This window comes from Microtus ochrogaster, chromosome 19 (assembly GCF_000317375.1).
Source record: "Microtus ochrogaster isolate Prairie Vole_2 chromosome 19, MicOch1.0, whole genome shotgun sequence".
Lineage (NCBI taxonomy): Eukaryota > Metazoa > Chordata > Mammalia > Rodentia > Cricetidae > Microtus > Microtus ochrogaster.
This window is the reverse complement of record NC_022021.1, coordinates 17,780,616-17,805,615: the sequence shown is the minus strand read 5'-3', so window position 1 is coordinate 17,805,615 and position 25,000 is coordinate 17,780,616. Positions and strand designations below refer to the sequence as shown.

At 39.2% G+C, this 25,000-nt stretch overlaps 1 protein-coding gene across 1 annotated transcript in view; it reads right to left on the bottom strand.

The window, feature by feature from the left end:
- Positions 1-25,000, bottom strand: part of Adgrv1 (adhesion G protein-coupled receptor V1) — a 549,406-nt gene that overhangs the window by 467,682 nt on the left and 56,724 nt on the right. Inside the window, exons 12-23 of the mRNA XM_026783832.1 lie at positions 24,190-24,316; positions 23,922-24,107; positions 23,018-23,198; positions 21,412-21,575; positions 20,094-20,217; positions 18,683-18,949; positions 17,075-17,201; positions 11,638-11,852; positions 10,114-10,845; positions 7,659-8,032; positions 2,176-2,352; positions 1,078-1,258 (exon numbers count right to left, since the gene is read on the bottom strand). Of these exons, the coding sequence (XP_026639633.1) occupies positions 1,078-1,258; positions 2,176-2,352; positions 7,659-8,032; positions 10,114-10,845; positions 11,638-11,852; positions 17,075-17,201; positions 18,683-18,949; positions 20,094-20,217; positions 21,412-21,575; positions 23,018-23,198; positions 23,922-24,107; positions 24,190-24,316 (2,855 nt within the window). The remainder of the gene's footprint in view (positions 1-1,077; positions 1,259-2,175; positions 2,353-7,658; positions 8,033-10,113; positions 10,846-11,637; positions 11,853-17,074; positions 17,202-18,682; positions 18,950-20,093; positions 20,218-21,411; positions 21,576-23,017; positions 23,199-23,921; positions 24,108-24,189; positions 24,317-25,000) is intronic.

Sequence of the window (25,000 nt, the reverse complement as noted above, 5' to 3'; positions counted from 1 at the left end):
TTTGTTTGTCCATACCCACAGGTAAATAAAGTCTTCAGCAGTCAGCAAGGAAACTTCCCTATGCAACAAATGGAGACCTTTACAGAAACTTCAACTGATCAGCAATGTAGAATTGTCCCAACTAATGGCATCTGTAGCACAAATCCTTCACCAAAGGCTTGGAATCATTGCAGAAGAGGGGACAGAAGCATTGTGAGAGTCAGAGGAACAGGGTGTTTCCTCTGAGACTGTCTTCCAGAAATGTCAGAATGACTTTAGGCCTTCATAATGTCAAACATTAAAGTGTTATTTTTCTTGTCTTTACCAAAGACAAGTGTTTAATTCCACTGAACAATCAGTAAGAGAAACATTAGGGGAATTTAAAAATACGTATTTCCAAATATTGATTCATATTTGACAAGTTTCTGGATTCTGAATTGATATAGAGTCATACTGATGATGCTCTAAAAAATCTGCAACACTTTCTTTAAATTTTTTTCCTTTTAGTTATTACATTTTTAAAATATACCAATCCAAGTTCCCATTTCCTCCCCTCCTCCCATTCCCTCCACACACCATACCACCCCACCTCCATCTAATCCTCAGAGAGGGTTAGGCACTTTGCCTTGTGGAAAGTCCAAGGCCTTCCCTTAACTCTAAAAGCATACCAAGAGATTCTCTAATTCCCTACCCAGACACTCAAAGATGTCCTCCCTTTGTTCACACACAAAATACATTTTAATAAAAAATGTCAACATTCATTATAGTTCCCAATTAAAATCATCACTTGTTAGTATAAGAGTCAAACTACTATAGTAAGAACTCCACTTCTTGAAACCCAGTAAGACATATTTTACAGTCTTTAATTACTTTAATATTAACACATCACCGTAAACATTCTAACCATAGAAATTTTGATAAATATATAAAAGTACCTTTCACTTTAAATAACCCTGCAAGGTTTCTGAATGTATTGTTTAAGGGCAACAGCTGATTTTATATTTTCTTTCATGAACTTCGTATTCACTTGTAAGAAGTTCTTAACAAAACCAAGTACAGCAAGAGAAGCAGCAATCATTGCAAGAGAGCGCGGTTTACCATAAGGGTGATCACTAGCTTTGATGGTGATGTCAGTGGTTTCCTTCTCAGGATCTATGCTGGCACCACTGAGAGGAGTTGAACCAAGTTTTCCATCCCCTGGAACTGCAGAAACCAATGTCACCCGAAAATACTCATTAAGTTCAGGAATGTCCTCATCGAGAACGTATAGATTCAGGACCTGTGCAATGCCAAAGCACGGTAGTAATTACTACTTGGGGAAAATAGCCAACTAAATCATGTATGATTGAAATTTTCAGTAATAATGAAATACACACACACACACACACACACACACACACACACACACGTAGGTGCATATAAAAATAAGAAGAAACCTGAAAATATTAACTCCTTAATAATGTTACTTTAATAAACTGGAGGTGTTACCCCCAAAATTAGCAAGTTAACGTCTTTTTCCCAGGGTGCTGGTATTAGGAGTGGGGACTTTAGAAGAGAACTGGGTATTCAAGGAGACTTAATGAAGGGACGCAGGATCAGTGCCCTTATGAAAGAGGTCATGGGGGCTCATTTACTCCTTCTACCAGATGACACAGTGATTCCACACCACAGGTAAAAAGCAGAACAGGAGCCTGCCAAGACTGAATTTTCAGGCGTCCTGCCCTTGGGCATCCCATGACTTCAAACTGTGAACAACAAAATACTGTTGTTTACAAAGTCCCCGAGGTAAAGTATTTTGTGATAACAATCTAAACACACAGCAATGGTAATACACGCCTGTAAGATCTGCACTCAGGAGGCTGAGGCAGGAGGATGACAGGTCCAAGGCCCACCTTGGCCATATGTTTCAAAATAGGTAAGTAATAAAATATGTAATAATACAAATCTGGAATGACATATCCTCAAGCTATATTAGTTTTATTATATTAGCAATAAAGAATTTATGAAACTAACATTCAAAATTAATTTTTCTCACAGAAAAGCTAAATTATTTTTTGTTTTAAAGAATAATAGACACACCTAATTTCCCACATAGTTTAAAATGCACAAACAACAAGGAATTGCTAATCAATGAATAAATAAAGAGATGAAACACTTTCCCAGAAGCCTCAGAAGAAACCCAGGCGTGGAGTTTACCTCAGACCTCTGCCAAGGGAGGAAGGTGACAGTGCCACTGGCATTGGCGAAATCATCAACGAGGTAATTGATGCCTTCCGAGTCAATCTGTGAGATGGTGTAGAAAACATGAACATAATCCAAAGCTCCCCTTGTTCGCTCTATCACACAGGAAACAGTGGACCCCTCCTCTGTGATCTGTAAATGAACAAAAATGAATTTAAATGCAGGGGCAGTGATAAAATCAGTGCTTTCCTGTGGGTCCTTCTGCTCTGTATGCCTTAGTTCTATGACTTCCCATGTGTCTAAACAGGCTTGGACATCTCTACATTTACAAAGTGTATTTGAGAGCACTGTTTCTACCCATGCATATTAGGTACAAAGCAAAAGCAACTGTAATCGCTTTACTGTCTAAGTAGTTCTTTCACTGGTAGCTCCTGCCTGCTAGACCCAGTGCCACGGGTGATGGCTGCAAAAGATCTTTTCTGCAAAACAATTCACAACCCTCCATTGAATAAAGGAAGACCAAAGAAGGCAACAGTCTCACAATATAACAAACGATGAAGAGCCTATAGACCAGGTCAGGGTAGTGAATGGCAGAAGGCCAGACAAAACATCAAGAAAATTCTAGAAATGGGTTAAAAAGTATCAATATTAGGTGGAATCATTGGGGAATGATAAAAAGCACAAAGGGAAAATATTTTAGGATTGTCTAGCTAGACATGTGGCTCTTCATTCCAGCACATGAGAAATGAAGAAAGAAGATTAGGACTTCTGTAAGCTCCAGGCCAGCTCCAGCTACACAGCAAGGCCCTCAACTAGTAAAGCCATCAACAAAATCCTGTTATGCTTCTGACACCCTACACTAGTCTGTTCAAATCCATGCTGTATGTGAGGTTCATATGGATCCTCGTGTGTGTGTGTGTGTGTGTGTGTGTGTGTGTGTGTGTGTGTGTAGTGAGATGGCTTTGCGCTGTATTCAGCAAAGTATATTTTAAAAACTTTCAGTGAAAGATTCCGTAGGAACAAATCACTTAAGAATGGCAGGCTAAAAAAATATACCATTGATGTTCACAAATATTATAAAAGAAATGGCATCCCCTGATATTTTGTTGTTTTCAGTGCTTAGGCCAAAAAGATTAAGCAGCACTGAGAAAAGGTTAATTCCTGAAGCTGGGCAATGAGCATGTTGTATCCACTATTCCACTGCTCTGTTTGATGAACATCATCTACAGAGACTTAAATACAGGTTTATTCGTTTTCCCTCCCACAACCAAACATCTAAACCCGGAATAGTATCCTGAGTCAGGATGCCTAGTAACACAAACTTGACATTTCTGACACATTTGGAAAATCCCTGAACTACAAAGTATATGAAGTGTAGAAAAAGATAGAAAACATATCTAAAGGTTTTTCCTAACATTATCATATTTATCTAAACTGACTTTCCAGTCTTGACTCAAGCATCTAGGCCAGTGAGTGGATCCCTGCAATCCTCAGAGCCACCTTGATCCAGTTTCACTCGGAAATGGGCAGCAGTCCTCAACACTGTGCTCTCTTTTGCTTTGAAATTTAATTCTTTTTAACGATGCGTATGTGTAAGTGTGGAGGTGTGGGTACATGAGTGCAGGTGCCTTCCAGGAGCTGAAAGCTACCCAGTATGGATGCTGGGAACAAGCTCAGGTCCTCTGCAGCATCAGGACGTGCTCTGAATCACCAAGCCATCTCTACAGTTCCCTGTGCGTAGCCAGCATTTTGTCAAATGTTCATATCAATGAAAGATCAGAAGTAGGGGTAATCAATAAGGTGAGTTTTCAAGTTCATTTATTCAGAAACAGGGCTTCTTAGTTGAAATAGAAAATGACACTAAAGAATTAGAAATCCACTTTGAGGTTTTTTCCTGTGTCATGCTTGGGCAAGGCTTTGTGAGGGACTGTACTGTACTAGAATGTATTCATCCCATGTAAGAGGCACTGAGAACACAGTCAGTGAAAGGAGTGTCTCATTCCACAGTGGTCTTCCTGAGCCATTTCTAAATCGATTCTTAAGCCATGTGTATCAAAATATAAGATAAAGGATTAATTCCAATAAAATGTGAGTCTTACAAGTTCTATGAATTATTGTGAAAAAGTAATTTCATCAATTAATTATCTGGAGTACAGGGTTTTATAAAGTGAGTTAGAGAAGAAATAACAGAAATGACACAGAATAACAAAGCATGGTGACATGGGTACCAAGCTGGGTCTAAAATAATCAGCCCTCTATTCAATACAGATCCCAACTGCAATCCAAATAATCATTTGATATGCCTTATCAGAGCTCCAATCTGCTCAGAGGTTTATTTGACTCTTCCTATTATAGCCACTCAGCACCTGTTATTTTCTGGGACATGGTGCATGCACCTGGGCAAAGAAGAAACATCAAAGTAATTATGATCACTTTCAACACTACTGAAAGCGAACCAAGTAGCTATTAAATTCAGTCTTAAGAGGCACAGAGTAAACAAGACGTCTCAAATATTTTCCTTTGTGGAATCCACACATTTATAAACTCACTGAGAAGTGCCCACGGCTTTTGTGTTAGTGAAGCCCATTGTCGTCACTGCACTCAAAGTCCAAAATCAAAGGAGTCATGACTGACCACTAATCACAACACAACAGCAAGTCTCTGCCAGCACAAGCAGCATGCATCCTGAGTAATGATGATAAAAATAGGAGTTCCAGGTTTCTCTTATCATTTCAAAAATAAGAATTGTGTAATGCTTCTAAAAATCAATTGTCAATGTTTAATCTTTTAGACTCAATGACTTTCCTCTCTTAATCACCAAACATTTATCTTTCAAATATCGATCCATTCATTTTATCTCATATAGGATTGAAAAGACCAGCTAACTTCAGTGCAGTTTGGATCTTGTGGTCTATGCATACAAATCCTCTCATCCACAGTGAAGGACCTGGTGGAATCTGTTGAGACAAAGCTGCGTAACTACATAGTAAAAGGTCGCTAAGTAGATCATCAATAGGACCTGAGAAACAAGCCAGCGCTAGAAGTCTGACTACAGTGGCTGAGACCAGCAAACACCAATTTTAAGTATTTTCAAAGTGTTGGCTTTTGCTTTCCCAGTTTGGTTGCTTATGTACATAACTAAAACTAAACACTATCTGAATTGCTGTGCGCTTTTCCACATTTTGATATGAAATGTATTCAAAAGGTCCCCAGGTTTTCTGAACACCTACAATGCTCCATTCTTGGTGCTACTGATACAATAATGAATAACAAGACCTTTCTGAGGCTCAGAACTGTTTTCTGGGTGGTGGATATTGATGTAGGCAATATTTAAGTAGATTTATGAAGGCCAGAAGGAAACTGATAATGTGATCAGTGCTCCAAAACACTAAACAACGAGTGGAGGAAGAGCAGTTTTTGAGAAGGTCATCAGTCACTTTCAATAAGAGACAGTGTCTTTGAGTAACTACTGCTAAAGAGCCGGTGAAAAATGATAGGAAAGACAGAGGCTGATGAATGCTGTATCTTGACACTGGGGTTGTGCCAAGGCAGGTCAGTCTGAGCCAAAAGATGGGAATGAGACAGATAAGGCCAGCATCATAGACAGAGGCCAGACGTGGATGGTAAGTTAAGGATGATAACATCGCATGGCACCACCGTGATTCTCACAGCCCCGCTAAAGCTATCCAACCTTTTAAATTAGGCGTAATGACATTTAAAGACACATGGAGAAGGATAACAGATTAAGAACCACAGGAGATGGGTTCAGACTCTAGTTCTTTTATAATCTCTTAGAGGAAAAGAACGAAGTTGATATTCGTTAAGATCTAATAAATACAAAGCTCTAAACAGGCATTTGACTTGATCCTGCCTGATCTAATTCAACTAAGGATAGCTATTTCTCAGACCTGTAACTCTGTCTCGGAATCTATGAGAGCAATGACATGTTGTATGTCTTAGACTGTCAGAAAAGTGCAAACATCTGAATATGTCAACATTGATGCCTGGATACCCCTTTATCATCTGAATATGTAAATGTTGATGTCGGGGTACCCCATTTGCCATCTGAATATGTAAATGTTGATGTCGGGGTACCCCCCTTTACCATGTGAATATGTAAATATTGATGTCTGGGTACCCCCTTTACCATATGAATATGTAAATGCTGATGTCTAGGTATCCCCTTTACCATATGAATATGTAAACATTGATGCCTGGGTACCCCCCTTTACCATATGAATATGTAAATGTTGATACCGGGGTACCCCCTTTACCATATGAATATGTAAATATTGATGTCGGGGTACCCCCCTTTACCATATGAATTTGTAAATGTTGATGTCGGGGTACCCCCCTTTACCATATGAATATGTAAATGTTGATGTCTGGGTACCCCTTTAAAGGCATTATCAGCACAGATGAGATGACTCAGAGCAAAGACATTTGCTATCAAGCTTGATGTCCTGTTTGATGTTAAGATCCACATGGGGGAAAGGGGAGGATTGGCTCCCACCAGTTATCCTCTGACCTTCAGAGGCACAGCAGACACACATACACCCATACCCATACAAAGATAACAAATAATAGACAGACAGGCAGACAGACAGACAGACGGATGGATAGACAAATGTGAACGAGCGGTTTAAAGTCATTATAAGCATATAGGGTATTTCTGAAGATTAACAAAAATAACTGAAGATCTCGTCTTGTGGTTGCTACGGTAACTAAGAGGCAACACGAAATTCCAGAGATCTGGGCATTCCAATTTAAGTTACAATGAGTCCTGTGACATATAACTTTTTCCAGTTCTACTCATCCTATCTTTCTTAATCATCCAATCACATATGCATTCATCTAACTCTACAGGTGTCAGGTTGCAGGGCGAAGAGCTCTCCTGTTTCTCAGCAGGGTTTTGTGAACAGTGTTTGCTATCACAAGCGACACCTGTGAGGCAGCCTCAGGCGCTCTCGTGTTACTAATCAGGACACTGAGACGACAGATCATGTAGCTTTGAAAACTCGGCAAGAACTGATAAGAACACTAAAGCAGTCTCATGAATTAAGTCAGCCAAGAACGTTGGTAAGAAACAATTACAACCAACTCGAAAGAATCCTATAACTACTTTAAAATGTTCCCTGTAAGAACAAAACAAAAACGCAAACTGAAATAAAGTCTCAATTTCAATTATCCACACAGACTTTCAGTATGAATTATTTCATTTACATATATGGTATCCAAAATATTAGCATAATTATATATGGTACGTAATTACTCAGTCTTTAAAGTGATTAACTTTACAGCTAATTGCTAGGATTTATTTGCGCTTTTGTTTTTGCTTCACCTCATTAAGGCTGCTTCAGCTGAAAACCACCAGGAACAGAGAGTGAGATGTATACGTGCAAACTCAGCGACCACAGCCTCTGGAAGCTAGCTCAACCCCAGACAAATCTGCCTGCAGTGAACGGTTCACTAGGAACCTCTCTGAGCTCCCACCTTACCTCCGGTATACAAGCTCCTGTGAAACCAAACAGGCCGTTGGCATTGTCACTTTTCTGTATTCTTAGTCTAGCTGTAGCGTTTGCCTCAGAAATCTGAGCCCCTCCATAGACAGACACCAGTTTAAGAAGAAAGAATTCCTCTCCTTCCTCGTCACTGTCGTCTCTCGCAGAAACGATGAATGACTTGGCACTTTCTCCTTGTCTGAACTCCAGATACCCAGAAACGGGGTGTAGATCATTCCTGGCAGGCATAGCATGGAGTTCATAAATCTCTTCTGTCGTCAGTTTTCGCTCATAGGTCCTCACATCCTGCATCCATCCTGTGAATCTGTCACTGCCATTCATGCCTGCCCCAATTCTCAGGATTCCAGGACCTGAAATTACACATGCCTTTAGATGCTACAACAGACGCCGGCTCCTGCCACAAGTTATAAGTGTGATTCAGAAAGCAAGACAATTTTACTGAAATATATACTTGGTAAGTAAAACTTCTGGCATAACTAAAAAGTCATCAAGTAAACCTTACCTTTCATTATGACAAAAGGGAACCTGCACAATAATGTCTGGGATTTGTGATTTTGCACTGCAGTATCTAGCTTTGAAATTAAATGATGCTCTTAAAAGTAAGTCATATCAATCTGTCAAAATCATTTATGGGCAGAAAGATAATTGCATTCATTTATATATGTGTATATATATATATTACATATGTAGCCATGTATGTTTGTGTGTTGTATATTTGTTTGAGTAGACATGTGTCCTATGACACTTTAAAATTATTTATTTATTATGTATACAATATTCTGTCTGTGTGTATGCCTGCAGGCCAGAAGAGGGCACCAGACCCCATTATAGATGGTTGTGAGCCACCATGTGGTTGCTCGGAATTGAACTCAGTACCTTTGGAAGAGCAGGCAATGCTCTTAACCTCTGAGCTATCTCTCCAGCCCCCACTTTAAAATTATTTACTGATATAAAATGTAATGGGCTAGTTCAAGCCCAATTTTAAAACTTTAGATTAAACTCCTAGAGAACTTGAAAGTTCTATGGACTAAAAATTCTTCTCCAGCTAAATAAAGTGGTGAATCTAGAACATGATGGTTTCTACAGGCCAACTTGTTGGGGAATATTATTTTTAGGGGTGTGACTTTTGTTTACACTGCATTAGTTTAAATTTGTGAAACTGTGTTACTGTGCCTGTCTAAAGCGCCTAGTGGTCCTAATAAAGAGATGAACGGCCAATAGCGAGGCAGGAACAAGGATGGGCGGGGCTGGCAGGCAGGAGTATAAATAGAAGGAGAACAGAGACGGAAGAAAAGGAAGGAGGAGAGAGCAAGGAGAGGAAGTAAGCCGCCAGGGGCCAGCCACACAGCTACACAGTAAGCATGGAGAGAGAAGTAAAGAAAGGTATGCAGAAAGAGAGAAAACTAAAAGCCTAGAGGCAAAAGGGATTCGGGATAATTTGGGTTAAAAAAAAAAAAAAGCTGGAAAGAAACAAGCCAAGCTAAGGCCGGGTATTCATAGCTAAGAATAAGCCTCTGTGTGTAATTTATTTGGGAGCTGGTTGATGGGCCCCCAAAAAGTCAGAAAAGTAAAACATCACACAACACCAACTATATCATTTCATCTAAAACCTAACTCAGTATGGAAACAGAAGCAGGTCTTAGCAGGAAGAGCTCTAAAAATAGGGACAGCGTACAGGCCAGCGATACATCCCTACATGTTCACGGTCCTTTTCAGGAATTCATCAAGTTTTAGTTTAGTTGGCTTGTTTTTTATCTTGGGTTTTGAAGTTTGGTGACAAGATCTCATTATTGCTTCTGGCTAGTAATTTGCTATGTAGCCCAGGTTAGCCTGTCCCTCATGATTCTCTGGCCTCGGCCTCCAAAGAACATACAGTCTGCAGTGAGTTACTCCGAGAGAGAGCATGGGATTTGGCTGAAAGTTAACAAATATTATCTCTTCAAAGTAAGCCACAGAACTCATCCACTCACCGACTAATAATACAAAGCATGTAATCATTTCTGGTGAATATTTCCACCTTACTCCTCTTCTTCTAATGTCCATTGCCCTTCACTTCTGATCATCCTGAAGGGAAATCAGTTCCCCAGACACAGAGGGCTGTTTCAGAATGCCAGACCTTTGATCATCACTATGCTGAACAGTTCGCATCCTGACCACCCACTTGAGAGACAAGTGATGCTCCTAGCTTTTCTTCTCTTCCTACAAAGTTTTCTAGTCATCTGCTTGCGCAGCTCTTGCCTAGAGCCTGTTTCTCATTCCCCTAGAAATATTCAACGTGACTTTATCTTGATCTTCATAAGCACACAGCTTTTTAAAAGAAAAACAGAGTCACATCTCAAAACAGTTCCTAGCTGTGTTTTAAACATCAAATTTTAATTGAAAATTGAGAAACTCTCGAATTTAGTGTGCTAGTTATGAAGCTGACACTCACCATCACTAATGGCTTCTCCTTTCAGACTCCTGATTCCTCTGGGCACTGCATTTCCATCCAAATAGAATTCAATTATGCCATCATCCAGGATAATTAAAACATGAAGCCAAACTCCTTCTTCTAAATATTTCATGACTGTGGTCTTGGCAATATATGTGACATTTGATCCAAACGTTTTGTAATGAAGGGAAAGGGTTACATGGGATTCGTTTGTTTGAATTTTTACCCCGTAATAGATGCTTCCATTGCCATCATCCTTTGCTATGAGAAATCCATTTGTATTGGCATTAGGCATTAACCAAGCTGAGAATGTAAAGTTGGCAATTGTGTTGTTCCTAGAAGGGTGGTACTTTGGGTCAACAGTCCCAAATGCACCTTCTAGTCCGCTGAAGTACAGGACATCTGTTCCACTGTGGTGACGTCGCATGTGTGGCTGCAAACGCACAGTACTCGGAAAATTTCCCACCAGCAAAAAGTCGAGCATTGGTGGCAAACCAGCAGGGAACTCCCCAGACAGTATTTCCCAGCCAACGCGTACATCACCAAAGATGCCCTGTTGTCTCAAAATGGTAAAGTTGGTAATATAAGACATATCGTCTTCAGACAGGACATCTTCTGCCACTTCTCTCTCTAGACATTCTGGATCTAAGACGAAAATTCCAAAGGGATCATCATTGAATGGAATCATGACTGTCACCTGAAGGTTGGTTTCTGCTAGCTGACCTCCAGAGCCTGTAGGAAGAAAATTTAGAATAACTAGAAAGCCAGAAGTTAGATATCTTTTAGTCTGAAAAAAAAAATTGGTATGCTTTACAGAAAATGTTCTAGTTAAATTATTTACTCATTATCAGTAAATAATGGGAAGATTGCATTGTTTTCACCACATTTTGAAGTGCAATTTCATGAATAATATCAGTTAACATATTCATATTGGTAATCATTCAAGTCCCACCCCCCAATATTTTTACACTTAAAACCAAAAATTGTGAGATAGAGCAATCTTCCATTCATAAAACTGAAACTCTTAACAATTTGAGGTTAAGGGCAAAGTTGAATAGCAGAGCAGATAATTAGCATAGAGCCTCAGATGCTATGGCTAACACCGATGAATAAGTAAGAAAAACTAAGACAGACACATTGTCATGTGCTTATAACCCCAGCACTCTGGAGATACAGGCAGTAGGATCCAGTGTTTAAGGCCATGCTGTGCTGACGGTGAGATCTCATGGCAAACCCAGCCAGCCAGTACATCACCAAAGATACCCTGTTGTCTCAAAATGGTAAACAAAAAAGAGAAAGAAATGTAGATCAATGAATGGTAGGGCACTCCTAACGTAAATAGGCTTATGGTTTGACTCCAGTACTGTAAAAACAAGACAAAACAATTTCTACCAAAAAAGGACTTTGACATTAAAATCAGACAATCATAAAACGTTTCACCACCAACTGGATTTTATATACGACTCTAATGAACCATATATTATAAAATTTTGGTGATAAATAAGAGGTGAAAAAAGCCCTCACCTGAAATATTTATAAGCTTTAGGATATAAAATTCATTGAATTCAGGGATTCTATCTGGGAAAGCATGGAGAACTATTGGTTTTGATCCTTCTCCATCGATGAAGTTAACAGTCCCTGACGTTTCATAGAACTCCTGTCCAGACTGCAGAGAAACATTCTGAAACAGTTGCCACATCACAGAAACATTGCCAAAGTGTCCTCGGTGCCTCAAAATCCTATGTGAAAATGGAACAAATTATTTTTATGGTTTTTATGAAACATGTATATAGTGAATATAACTATAACAAAAGCATTCTGTCTTCTCTTAAAAGTATACATTTTCTACCTATCCCTGAACTAGCCAGCAGGTCTCACTGAGCAACCAAGGAAAGGTAGGAAAAGGTAGCAAAAACTTAAATCCATTAAAGAAATCCAGGAAAACAAAAATAAACAATGGTAGGAAGTTAATAAATCCCTTTAAAAAGCAAAAAAAAAAGGGGGGGCTGAGGGAAAAAAATCAGGTGAAGGAAATAAATAAAACTGTTCAAGATCTGAGAGTGGAAATGGAAGCATTTAAAGAAAACACAAACTGAGGGAATCCTGGAGATGGAAAATGTAGGCAAGTGAACAGGAACTAAAGATACAAGCTTCACAAACAGAATACAAGAAGATGGAAGAGAGACTTTCAAGCACTGAAGATACAATAGAAGAAAACGATACATCAGTCAAAGAATATGTTAAATCTAAAAAAATTCCTGACAGAAAATATCCAGAAAATCTGGGACATCATGAAAAGATCAAACCTAAGAATAATAGGAATAGAAGGAGATTTCCAACTCAAAGACCCAGAAAATATTTTAACAAAATCATAAAAGAAAATTTTTCTAACCTGAAAAAGATATGCCTATAAAGAAGCTTACAGAACACCAAATAGACTGGACCAGAAAAGAAAGTCCCCTCGCCACATAATAATCAAAACACACCACATGCAGAACAAAGAAAGAGTATTGAAAGCTGCAAGGAGAAAGGAACAAGAAACATATAATGACACACCAACTAGAATGACACCTGACTTCTCAATGGAGACTGTAAAAGCCAGAAGGTCCTGGACAGATGTCTTGTAAACTCCAAGAGACAACAAATGGCAGCCTACACTACTATATATCCAGCAAAACTTTCAATCACCATAGATGGAAAAATATCATGTTATTCCATGACAAAGTCAAATTTAAATAATATCTAGCCACAAATCCAGTGCTATAGAAAGTAGTAGAAGGAAAATTCCAACCCAAGTAAGCTAATTGCACTCATGCAAACTCAGGAAATAAATAATCTCAAACCAGCAAAATCACGTGACCATCTCATTGGATGCTGACAAAGTCCTTGACAAAAATCCAACAGCCCATTGTAAGAGTCTTGGAGATATCAGAGATACAAGGGACATACCTAAACACAATACAGGCATTTTACAGCAAGCCAAATAGCCAACATCAAATTAAATGAAGAGAAACTCAAGGCAAGTCCATGTAAATCAGAAACAAGACCAGATTGTCTACTCTCTCCATATTTATTCAATATAATTCTCAATGCTCTAGTTAGAGCAACAAGGCAACTAATGGAAATCGAGGGTATACAAACTAGAAAGGAAGAAATCAAAGTACCATTATTCAGAGATTATTGGACAGTATACATAAGAAAATCCAAAAATTCTATTGGGGAACTCCTACAGCTCATAAATACCTTTAGTGAAGTAGCTGTATACAAGATTAACTAAAAAAAAAATCATTAGACCTCCTATATGCAGAGGACAAACTGACTGAGAAAGATTATCAGAGGAACAACAGCCTTCACAGTAGTCACAAATAACAGAAAGTATCTTGGAGTAACTCTAAACAAACAAGTGAAAGACTGGATAACAAGAACTTCGAGTCTTTAACAAAAAAAAAAATTGAAGAAGACATCAGAATATGGAAAGATCTCCCATGCTCATGGATCAGTACGATTAACATAGTAAAAATGGCCATTGTACCAAAAGTAATCTACAGATTCAATGAAATCTCCTTTAAAATTCCAACACAATTCTTTACAGACCCTAGCTAGAAGTATTTTCTGTCCCACAACACAATGTTTTACAGACCTTGGAAGAACAATACTCAACCTCATATGAAAAAACAAAAGGCAGATGGCAAAAACAATCCTGAATGTAAAAGGAGTCATCATCCTTGACTTCACACCATACTACAAAGCTGTAGTGATACAAAACATACACTACTGGCAGAAAAACGGACAGGGAAATGGGTGGAACAAAATGAAAGACCCAGACATAAATCCACACACCTATGAACACCTGATTTTTTATAAAGAACCAGAAATATACAATGGGGAAAAAAAGCCTCTTCTCCAAATGATGCTGGCCAAGCTGGATGATGGCATGTAGAAGAATACAAATAGATCCATATCTATCACTCTACACAAAACTCAAGTCCAAGTGTATCAATGACTTCAACATAAATCCACGTACACTGAACTTGATAGAGGAGAAAGTGGGAAAAGGACTTGAACACACTGGCATGGGAGACAACTTCCTGTACAGAAAATAAACAGAGCAGGTACTAAGAGCATGAAACTGAAAGTTTCTGTAAGGCAAAGGACACTGTCAACAGGATAAAACAACAGCCTACAGCATGGGAAAGGATGTTCACCAACTACACAACTGACAAAGGGCTATTACCCAAAATATATATATATATATAAACTCAAGAAACTAGATATCAAAAAATCTGATTAAAAATGAGGTACATCTCTAAACAGAGAATTCTCAACAGAGGAATCACAAAGGGCAGAGAAACAACAAAATGTTCATCCTTAGTCACAGGGAAATGCAAACCAAAATGTGTCTGAGATTCCATCTTACACTTGTCAGAAATGCTAATTAGATCAACTGCACAAGTGACAGCTCACACTGGCAAGGATGCAGGGCAAAGAGAACACTCTCCATTGCTGGTGGGAGTGCAAATTAGTATCATTGCTTGGGAATCAATACGACAGTTCCTCAGAAAATTGGGACTCTCTACCTTAAGATGCATTCTTGAGCATACACCCAAAGAATGCTCAATCATACCTCAAAGACACTTGTGCAACTTTATTCATAATAGTCAGAAACTGGAAAAAAGAGGAATATGAACCTTCATTTGGCGATGGATGGAGATAGAGACAGAGACCCCACAATGGAGCACTGGTTGAGCTCCCAAGGCCCAGATGAAGAGCAGAAGAAGGGAGAACATGAGCAAGGAAGTCAGGACCGCGAGGGGTGCGTCCACCCACAGAGACGGTGGGATTGACCTAATGCGAGCTCACCAAGGCCAGCTGGACTCGGACTGATGGAGCATGTGATCAGACCGGACTCTCAGAAAGTGGCTAACAATGAGGGCAGACTGAGAAGCCAATGATAATGACACAGGGTTTTGACTCTACTGCATGTACTGGCTTTTTGGGAGCCTAGTCTGTTTGGATGCACACGTTCCTAGACCTGGATGGAGGGGGGAGAGCCTTGGACTTCCCACAGGGTAGGCAGGGTACCCTGACTTCTCTTAGGACTGGAGAGCGAGGAGGAGGGGGGAGGGGAGGGAAATGGGAGGATGAGAGGAGGTGGAAATTTTTTAAAAATAAATAAATAAAATTTAAAAAGTCAAAAAAAAAAAACCCTAGATGTCCCTCAACCTAAGAATGGATAAAGAAAATAAAGAAAATGTGGTACATTTATACAATGGAGTATTACTCCATTGTAAAAAAAAAGCATCATGAACTTTGCAGGTAAGTAAGTGGAAGACAACACAGTATAGTGAGCACTCACTCATAAATGGATATTAGTTGCAATGTAAAGGATAGTCACGCTACAATGCACAGAGCCAGAGAGGCTAAGTAACAGAGAAGGCTCAAGGGAGGATGCATGAATTTCCCTGAGCAAATAGAATAGATTTTGAGGGGCATGGGGACATGTGGGGATGAGAACAAGAGGGATCAGGTGTGAGGGTTATGGAGGTAGAGACAAATTTAAAGGACAATGCTCAAACCCAGTGCAATGGAGACTCCCTGGAATCTATGAGAGCCACCCTAGCGAAGACTCATAGTAATGGGGAATACGGAACCTGAGCCGGCCACTTTCTGTAACCAGGCAAGGCTTCCAGTGGAGTGATTTGGGACACCAGCCCAGCCGCAAAACCTTCGACCTACAGTTTGTCCTGCCTGCACAATGTGCTGAGGTACAGGTGGCATAGAACTTGTGGGAGTGGCCAACAAATGACTGGCCCAGCTTGAGACCCTCACCACGAGAGGGAGCCCACCCTTGACACTTCCCGGAGCACCAGGAACCAGAGGTCGGATGGCCCAGAGATGTAGGATAGAAACAAACATGACCCTTAATAAAAAAAAAGTCAGTGAAATGATTCCTAACGATACTCTGCTATACTTGTAGAGAGGAGCCTACATAATCACCATGAGAGACTCCCAGCAAAGGATGGGAGCGGATGCAGGGACCCATACCCACACACTGAGTGGAGCTCAAGAAATCCTTCTCAAGAGGGAAAAGAAGTATTGCATGAGCCTGAGGGGTCAAGAAAACCCACAGAATCAGCTAATCAGGGCTCATGGTAGTTCAAGAGACTGAACTGACATCCAGGGAGCCTGCATGGCTCTCACCTAGGTCCTCTGAATATGTTATGGTTGTGCAGCTTGGTGTTCTTGTAGGACTCCTAGCAGCTTGGTGTTTCCATGGGACTTCTAACAGTGAGATAAGGGCTTTCTCTGGTTCTTTTGCCTGCTTTGGGACCCTATTCCTCATACTGGGTCGCCTCACCCTGTCTAAATATGAGGAGATGTGTCTACTTCTATTAGAACATGATATGGCATGTTTGTGTGATATCCCTGGGAAGCCTGCCCTTTTCTGAAGGGAAATGGAGGAGTGAATCTGGGGGAGAAGGGAGGTTGAGGTGATTTCAAGGAGAGGAAGGAAGGGAAACTTCAGTCAGTGTGCAATATGTGAAAGAATATTTTTTTTTACAAAAAAACCTAATACATCAAAATTCACATTTGAAGGAGAAAAAGAAAGGAAAACACTAAGTGTAAGGACTCAAAAGCTGAAGACTGATAACTGTGTTCCTCCAGTCTTGAGAAGATAGAACATGGAGGGAGAAGGGCAGAAAGATTAAGTTCTGTTTAGCAGATAAATGGTTCTCATGGTTAGTTCTCTTAATGAAAAATGTTTTAGTGGAGCATAAGGAAAGTTATAATTTATTTGTATAGTTTATATTTTTGTTGGCATTAACAGTGTTTCAATTTTCACACTCTTAAAGATCTTATTTTGTTGTATCCGATTTTAACTTTCCTTCTCCAAATATACTTACCAAACTTTCCTTCTCCAAATATACTTACCAAACTTTCCTTCTCCAAATATACTTACCAAAATGCATTTGTCTTTCCTTCTTCCACTGCTTTGTCTATGGGCTCCAGGGAAAACACCCCATTGGGGTCATCATTGGCTTCAATGATGACTGTGGCTATTCCATACTGGTAAACTACCGTGTCACCTAAATTAAACACAAAAAGGTGAAAGTAATTTAAAAAGAAGCTGCCTTTAATTTAACAAAAAACATTTAACATGTATTCATTTTATTCACTTAAATTTTAAGAAATGTGAAACTAACGATACAAAAAACTAAGGAGGTGGCTCAATGGGTAAAGCATTTGCTGCATGTGTCTGTTTTTGCCTTCAGACCAAAGCATCTGTATAAAAGGCGGGAGCTTCTACAACCCCAGCTATGAGGAGACCAGAGGCTGTGAGATCCATAGGACCTGTTGGTCAGCCAACATGGTTGAAAGGGCAAGAATGATGTTCAGTGAGAAACTCTGCCTCACAAGCATGGACAGAATGCTAGAGGAACAATCCTCCATGTGTATACATGTGTGAGCACAGACACAAAGTATTCATGTGTGTGCATATATGCCCAGACCATACACATTAAAAGGCACTAGAAATAACAAGATATCAGTAGTAATAACCACACCCAGTGGTCAGATCCTATTTACTAAAAAAATTCTCAAAAGAGGGGCTTCCAAAAGAATTGGCTGATTTCAGGATTGTTGCGGGAAGGTAACACATGAGCTTGAACACCTTGGTGTGACAGGAAGTAGAGAAATGCTTGAAGAATAATAAGGACATGTCAAACGGCAAAAAGGCCAAGCTGAATAGATTACTATTAGCCAAATTTAAGTAGAGGTAACCACAAAAGTAAAGGATTCTAAAAATTAACCATATCACTAAATATAATATGATTCTATTCCAATAAATATCAGTAAAAACTTGAAAATTTTTTGAGTACTAAAGCAACCATATAATTTCAAGTTAACGAACCACAAACATTTATTAATTACAATAAAAAATAAACTTGGAGGTCATCACCTTAATTGTACCAAAACAAATAATGAAGGGACAAAGCAAAATCCTGACAAGAAATTGAGAATACAAAATTATCCCTGTGGTGTTATTACCAAGGATAAAATACTTGTGTCAAATAAAAAAGACTCATCAGGCAAACTCAAATGAGAGATATGCAAACTTGTGGTTTTGCTGAGATCATAAAAGCCAAATAAGAACTATGGAATTACTTTGAACTATAAAGATTAGATGGATATTACTATTAAATGAAATGCATCATTCCAGTAGGGTAATTTTGCTGCAAATGCTAGTATTGAAAGAACTAAAGAAATCTGAGTGCTGACTGACAGTGTGCACTGACACCATCTTCTTGATTTCAATACCAGGCTTCATTCCAGGTACAGAAATGATGTAGTGAAAGAGCCCTGGGCTAATCCCCCTAGAACCATGAGCCAAACTCTTTCTTCTTAGAAGCTGGATTTCGCAAAATTTTGTCACACTGGAATCTAATATATACCACACAGTGACAGCTGTCTTCTTCACCCACCAGTCAAGAACGCATTCCTCATGAGCAGTTACAGTTATAGTAAAGGTCAGCCTGGCACAATACTTAGCAGAACAGCATTTATTTACCTGTCGAATTGAAAAGGATTACATAAAAAGGCTCATCTGTTTCAGGAATTTCATCATCATTGACATATACAGATACACTCTGCTCCCTGCTCCCAGCCTCAAATACGAGAGTTTCGCCTAACTCAACAGGAACAAAGTCTCCCTCTCTTCCCGAAGCCTCTCCATCCATGGTAGCATACTGGACAGTGCAAGTTACATTAACAGATCCATTTCTGAGCACTGTGAAGTTGGCGGTGTCTCCCTCCTGGATCCTCAGGACATAGGGTTCTGAAACATACATAGAAAAGAAATCCGTGAACCTCTTCCATCCCGTGAGCACATTTTCAGAGCACGCTTCTTTCTCGCTGCCATCAACAAGGAAAGTCTGTACTCTAGTCTACTCTGCTCCTCCCTGATTGTTTCAAGAGTCCGTGTCCTTTCTTGCATAATGCCCATAGTACCCAATGTCTCTGGCAACCAATCGGTCATTAAAGCTCATGAGATTTCTAATTTTTTGACTTCTGTTTAACATGCCTCATACTAAAGATAAGTTCCTTGAATATAGATCTCTTCTTTCATTTCGCCATGACAGCTGGGGAAGAAAGATCAAGACTAACTCATTAACTATGTTACCTGAAGGCTAAGAATGGCAAAAGTAAAATTCGAGAGGCTCAGGGTGTTACTCTATCAGCAGTTTCAACTATATACATCGTATAAAAGAAATTTCAGAAAATTAAAAGTCTGATTCTCATTCACAAAACTGAAAGATACCTCAGGGGCAAAAGTTAGTTGTACAGAAAGCAGCAAAATGACAAAAATGGAGAATCCTTCATTAATATGTCCATTGCTCATCTGCTACTGTAACAAGTGACCACCCTTAGGAAGAACGCAAGCCCTGAACCCATCCCACGCTCTTAGGAAGTGACTGGGGAAGCATACTCTTGTCTACCCAAAGCAAAGGCAATGCCATGGGATTACAAAAAAGAAACAAAGCTATCCAGGACTTTCTTTTGTTTTCATTGTGTTTCCGAAGATCTTAAAAATAAAAATGTTTCAACTCAAACAATGAAAATCAATCATCAAATGAACTGTGAAATTATATTTAAACAACACTATAAAAATGTTCAGTTAATAATTTTTAAACATATGTATTGGGGCTGGAGAGATAGCTCAGTAGTTCAGAGTACTTATTGGTCTTACAGAGGACCCAGGTTTGACTTCCAAGACCCACAAGATGGCTTCCACCCATCCTAACTCCAGTTGTAGGGATCCATTTTCCTCATATGGCTCCACAGGCACCAGCCATGCACAGGGTACACACACATACATGCAGGTAAAACATACCTACACATAAAATTAAATAAAAATGTCTTAAAACACATATAGTATTTAAGATGTATGTAAACTCATTCAAACAAGATAGCAATACTACCTGCAAAATAAATGGGGTCATCATTCCTTAAAATCCTCAGGAAGGCAGTTGTTCTATTTCCTGTTTGAGCACCACTGGTTGCATTAAATAGAATGATGGTGAATTCCTCCATCTCCTCCGGAATCTTTGGGGAAATGGTACATATTCTAAGTCAAGTGAATCATACATGTCATGCTGCATGCCTATTCATTTTTTGAAAGCACAGTCGTAACTGCTAATATTCATTCTCATCTCTAAGGCAGAAGCTTCTTAAACTGGTCCCATAAAACTCAGATTCCCCTAAAATCATTTCAATATTCTTCCAAGCAGCCATTTTATTTTGTTGTAGCTATAGCGTGCAATGGAAATACATATGTTTTGACTTAAGTAAGGAAAACATGGCTATGCCAGAGCTTATTTTATTTCTGTAAGAAAACAGGAAAGAAATTAACTGTAAGAAAAAAATGGAACATAAAAACAATGTAAACTTTAGAACAGAGCACTAAAATTTGCTAGGCTGTTAGCGCTTGCTTGTGTCTTTAAACTTTCAGGAAGGTTCCAGAGGAGGTCCAAAGGCATCCTTACTGTGTTCTTTAAATGATGAGATTTCCATCCCTCTGATTCTTCTATCTCCCCCACCCCCACCCCCGTGGGTCCCGTTCACATTGTTTGTGTGATCCCCACACCAAGACAAAAAACAACATGAAATTTTGTCTGTTGGGGGACAGTTTGGGGGGAAAGGAGACATGCTTCATAGCTTTGCCCTGAGAAAGGTCGACTCCCCACCTTAGTGCAGTTCCTTATCTTTCCTTTGGAGCTCAGAACGCCTATTTCCTGATGCTGAAGTATACAATGAGATGCCCACAGGAGGCCTCTTCTTCAAGTGCCTAAAACAAACCAGGTGCTAAACATCCCCCCAAAGCCTGAATCCCTGGTATTTGCTATAATGATGGGGTTACTGATTACCACCAATTGTAAGGATTTCAAAGTACAAATAGCTTCAAGGACAACCAAATAGCACTGCTTTCTTGTTGTCTATCCAGTCTGTCATAATGGAGCTCTTTATTACAGTTTTCATCATAAAATGTATCGCCAGATATTTAATTACTTAATTAAGAAAAGAATGATTGAGCTGTAAATTTAGAATGTTTACATGGAATATAGAATTTGACCAACAGCACCACAAAAGATAAAACAACAGAATAACACTTAGAGAAGTGTGTGTGATCCAACAACTCCAATGAGCAGGGGAAGATCTATATGAGAATAACGCATAGAGAGGAGTGTGTGAACCAACAACTCCGATGAGCACACGAGGATCTATATGAGCAGGACTTACTTCATCCACAAGGGAGTAAACAGTGAGAGTTTTCGAAAATTCCTGGTCTCCGAAATATACAGTTCCTTGCACAGGAAACACGTCTTGCGTGAAGTCTGGACTAACCATCCATGATACACTAACTTCACCGAAGTTGCCTCGAGTTCGTATTACACCATAGACAGCTAGGAAAAACACACATGAACATAGGCTGATCTTTAAAAAAAGCAAAAACAACTTCTGAAATAAACAGGGAAAAAAAAAAAAACCTCTTCATCAACACTTGTTGCAAGGCTTGCTGGCTGGTTGGAGGTTGCAGTCTGTCACAGCCTGGCAGCCTTTTTTCCAAAGTTCAAGGACATGGAGACTCCTCCCTCCCCACCCCGCCCCCAGTGTGACTTCCCACTCTCTACCTGCCCTTCAGGAGAAAGTCCCTAGACCTGGAGGACTGACTGTTTCTAAATACTGTCTCTAAGCCAGATACCTAATGTATCTCTAGGGTGACCCTTGGCACAGTTTCCTGCTAGAAACCTCCCCTGCTATACATATGGTAACTAAGACTTAAAATAAGAGCTCTGCTATAGGACCCTGCGGCCACCAGAGCCTTCTGAAAGGGGTGTGCCACTTAATGCCAATTAGATTTGTCCCCCCGGCGCCCCAATCCTACGCATTTCCTACACTCTGGAATAAGGTTGAGCTGATTCACTGGAGCCTCTCCTGGAGGGCTGTCTCCCTTGTTCTCACGCCCTGCAAGGATCTCTGTTGTGGCTTCTGCTTCTTTGTGCTCATGGACTGATGGCCAACTGACCACGTAGACAAAGGGGGACCCACACAAACACTTGCTTAGCAAAACTGCAAGGTTAACATAACTGTGTGTGTGTGTGTGTGTGTGTGTGTGTGTGTGTGTGTGTGTGTGTGTATGTATGGAGCCTCTTCAATATTAGCAGAGAAATGGGATTGTAATCAATTATGTACAACTATTATAAAGGCTACCAAAGTAGTTCCATCAAAGGCACTACTGGAAGCTTGACTTGTACTTGACAGGAAAAGTAATTTTTATTGCCCAGACATTGCTTTTCAAATAAAGGAATTCTCATCCCCACTGCAACAGTTCCTCCACAGTCACTCTTAGCTGTAGTGTCCACTCCACTTGACGTGACTTGATTCCTCCCCCCGTGTCTGAGTTATAATGTTATAAAGTATTAGCTAAAATCAAACTGCAACTGAAGTCTTCAATATCATCACAATGCTGTGTAAGAAATGAAAACGGCAACCCTGCATATGAGATTTAAAAGGTAAGTTTCTAAGCTGCATGTAATTTCCGAGGCAGAGTGGAAAACTGACAACAGTTACTAAAGAAATGAACTAAGAATGGTGAGAGGGGTCAGCAGTTCAGAGCGCTTACTGTTCTTCCAGAGGACCCAGGTTCAGTCCTAGCACCCAAGCAGATGGCTGACCACCACTAATGTCTGAACTCCACGGGCATCTGCACGCACATGGTGCACATAAATTCACACAAGTACGCACAAACACACATACAAATAGAAATATTATTAAATTAAGGCAAAAGGAGATTAATGGCCACTTCGGTGAAGAGAAATAAAATACAGTAAACATAACAGCTTACCACTATAGATATCTTCTCCTTTGCTTTCCTTTATTGACACAGTCAAATCATCAGAAACAAAGTCTATAATCCCATGAGGCTCATCATTTTTTAGAATGGTTATGTTGACAACCGTAGCACTTCCCAGCCTGCTCTCCCTTTCGCCATGGCTGCTGAGGATCACCCAGTAGGGCTCATCCAGCTACAGAAAGCATGGCGAATTAGACAGAAGGTAAAGTTGATACTCTCACGGCAAATACAATGTATAGATTACCTACAATATTAATATGTTCAACTTTTCAGGAACATACATCACACTAAAACGATAGAAGAGCTGGTGTTATTCCTAATTTTTAAAAATATTTGCCTACTAACTGAAAGACAGGAGACATAATATGCATTATAAAAAAGAAAAAGAAACAATGATACTATTCTAATATGGTAAAAATTCAAGAACTTCTCATTCATGATCTAGTATTCATTTAAATGAGCAAAAGTAAAAAAATAAAATTAATTTGGAAGCTGCATATGTATTGCGATATAAACATAAATAAAGTACATCTGATTCTTTTCATATAAAACATATTTATTTCTTTCCAAACAATTTTATAGCAAAACTTTACTTCAAAACCACACCACTAAGAGTTGTTGATATAGAGAACATAAAATAAACTTATATTAATGGACAAAACTGATCATACAAGCAAAATCTCATATTTTTTTTTATTTCTTGTTTGGAGGACAACAATACACTCTTGTAAGCAGAATGAATCTTATTCTTTTAAAGCTTCTTTCTAAGTATTTCCAAACATAAATACTTATTCTTTCTTATATCTTGCTGTCAATGTTCAAAATACTTCAATCCTCAATATACTGATGCTATCAGCCTGCCCCATGAGCATAAGAGAAATTCAAAACCTGGTACCTCTGGCATGCCATCCAACCTTGAAAGCAAGGTGATCACTACTTCTCGTTCCCCAGGTGTGAATTCCAGCACCCCTGTGTTTCCATAGAATTCATTGCTCTCTCTGGGTTCTATGTGATAGCGCAGGAACTGTTTCACCAGACACCCCCTGGACCGAGTGATGCGGAGCTCCACAGCGTCTCCTTCCTTGAAAAAAATCCACAGAATTTCAAACTCTTCTAGAGCATTTTCCTAAAGCTATGAATAGAAAGTGAAGGTTCAAACTTACTCTTATGACGTAGGGTCCTCTAGAATTCTGAGAAAACTCAAAAACGCCTCCGGGGTCATCATTTTCCAAAATAATTAAGTCCCGGCTAGTGTATCCTGATTTCAGGACTTCACTGTCCACACTCACCCTGGAGAGGAAGAAAAGAAAAAGTACTGTTACTCTGAACTGTTCACACTTTGAAAGAGCCAGCAGTGTTTGCATGTCTCCCAGATAACTCAGACGGCAACCAAGAGTTAAAGCTTTCAGCAAATTTACAAGCATTAAAATCACTCCACACCAAACCTATTTCCACTGATAACACTTACTGCAAGACTATCACATTTTTGTATCTTTCTTTTATTTGACTGGACTAAACACTGCATAGATAAACAAAGAATATAAAAACCATTCATATAAAGTATCAAATCCTGTAAGATTTTACTGTAGTTTTAGAAAATTATATTTTATAATTGGTTGGAGTATATAGTTAAATAACCTGATACCTGTTGCATTCTGCTTCTCTTATATGTGTTCTACATTTTAAATTTTACTTACATGTGAATTTCTTTTAAGTCTCCTTAAAAATGATTATGCTAATTGTGTAATAATATGTATTAACTGGGTAACTACACACTACAAATGATGAAAACTAAATAAATAAAAACAATTTTGATCAAACTTTTATGAATACTCTTTGTCTTTGAAGTGTTTCCTATGTCTCAGTTTTAACCACAAACTTTTTTTTAAAAAAAATGTAAAATATATTAGAATAAAAGGAATGAAGTGGATCTGAGATGCTGACATGCAATAACAACTAGTGTGTGTGTGAGAG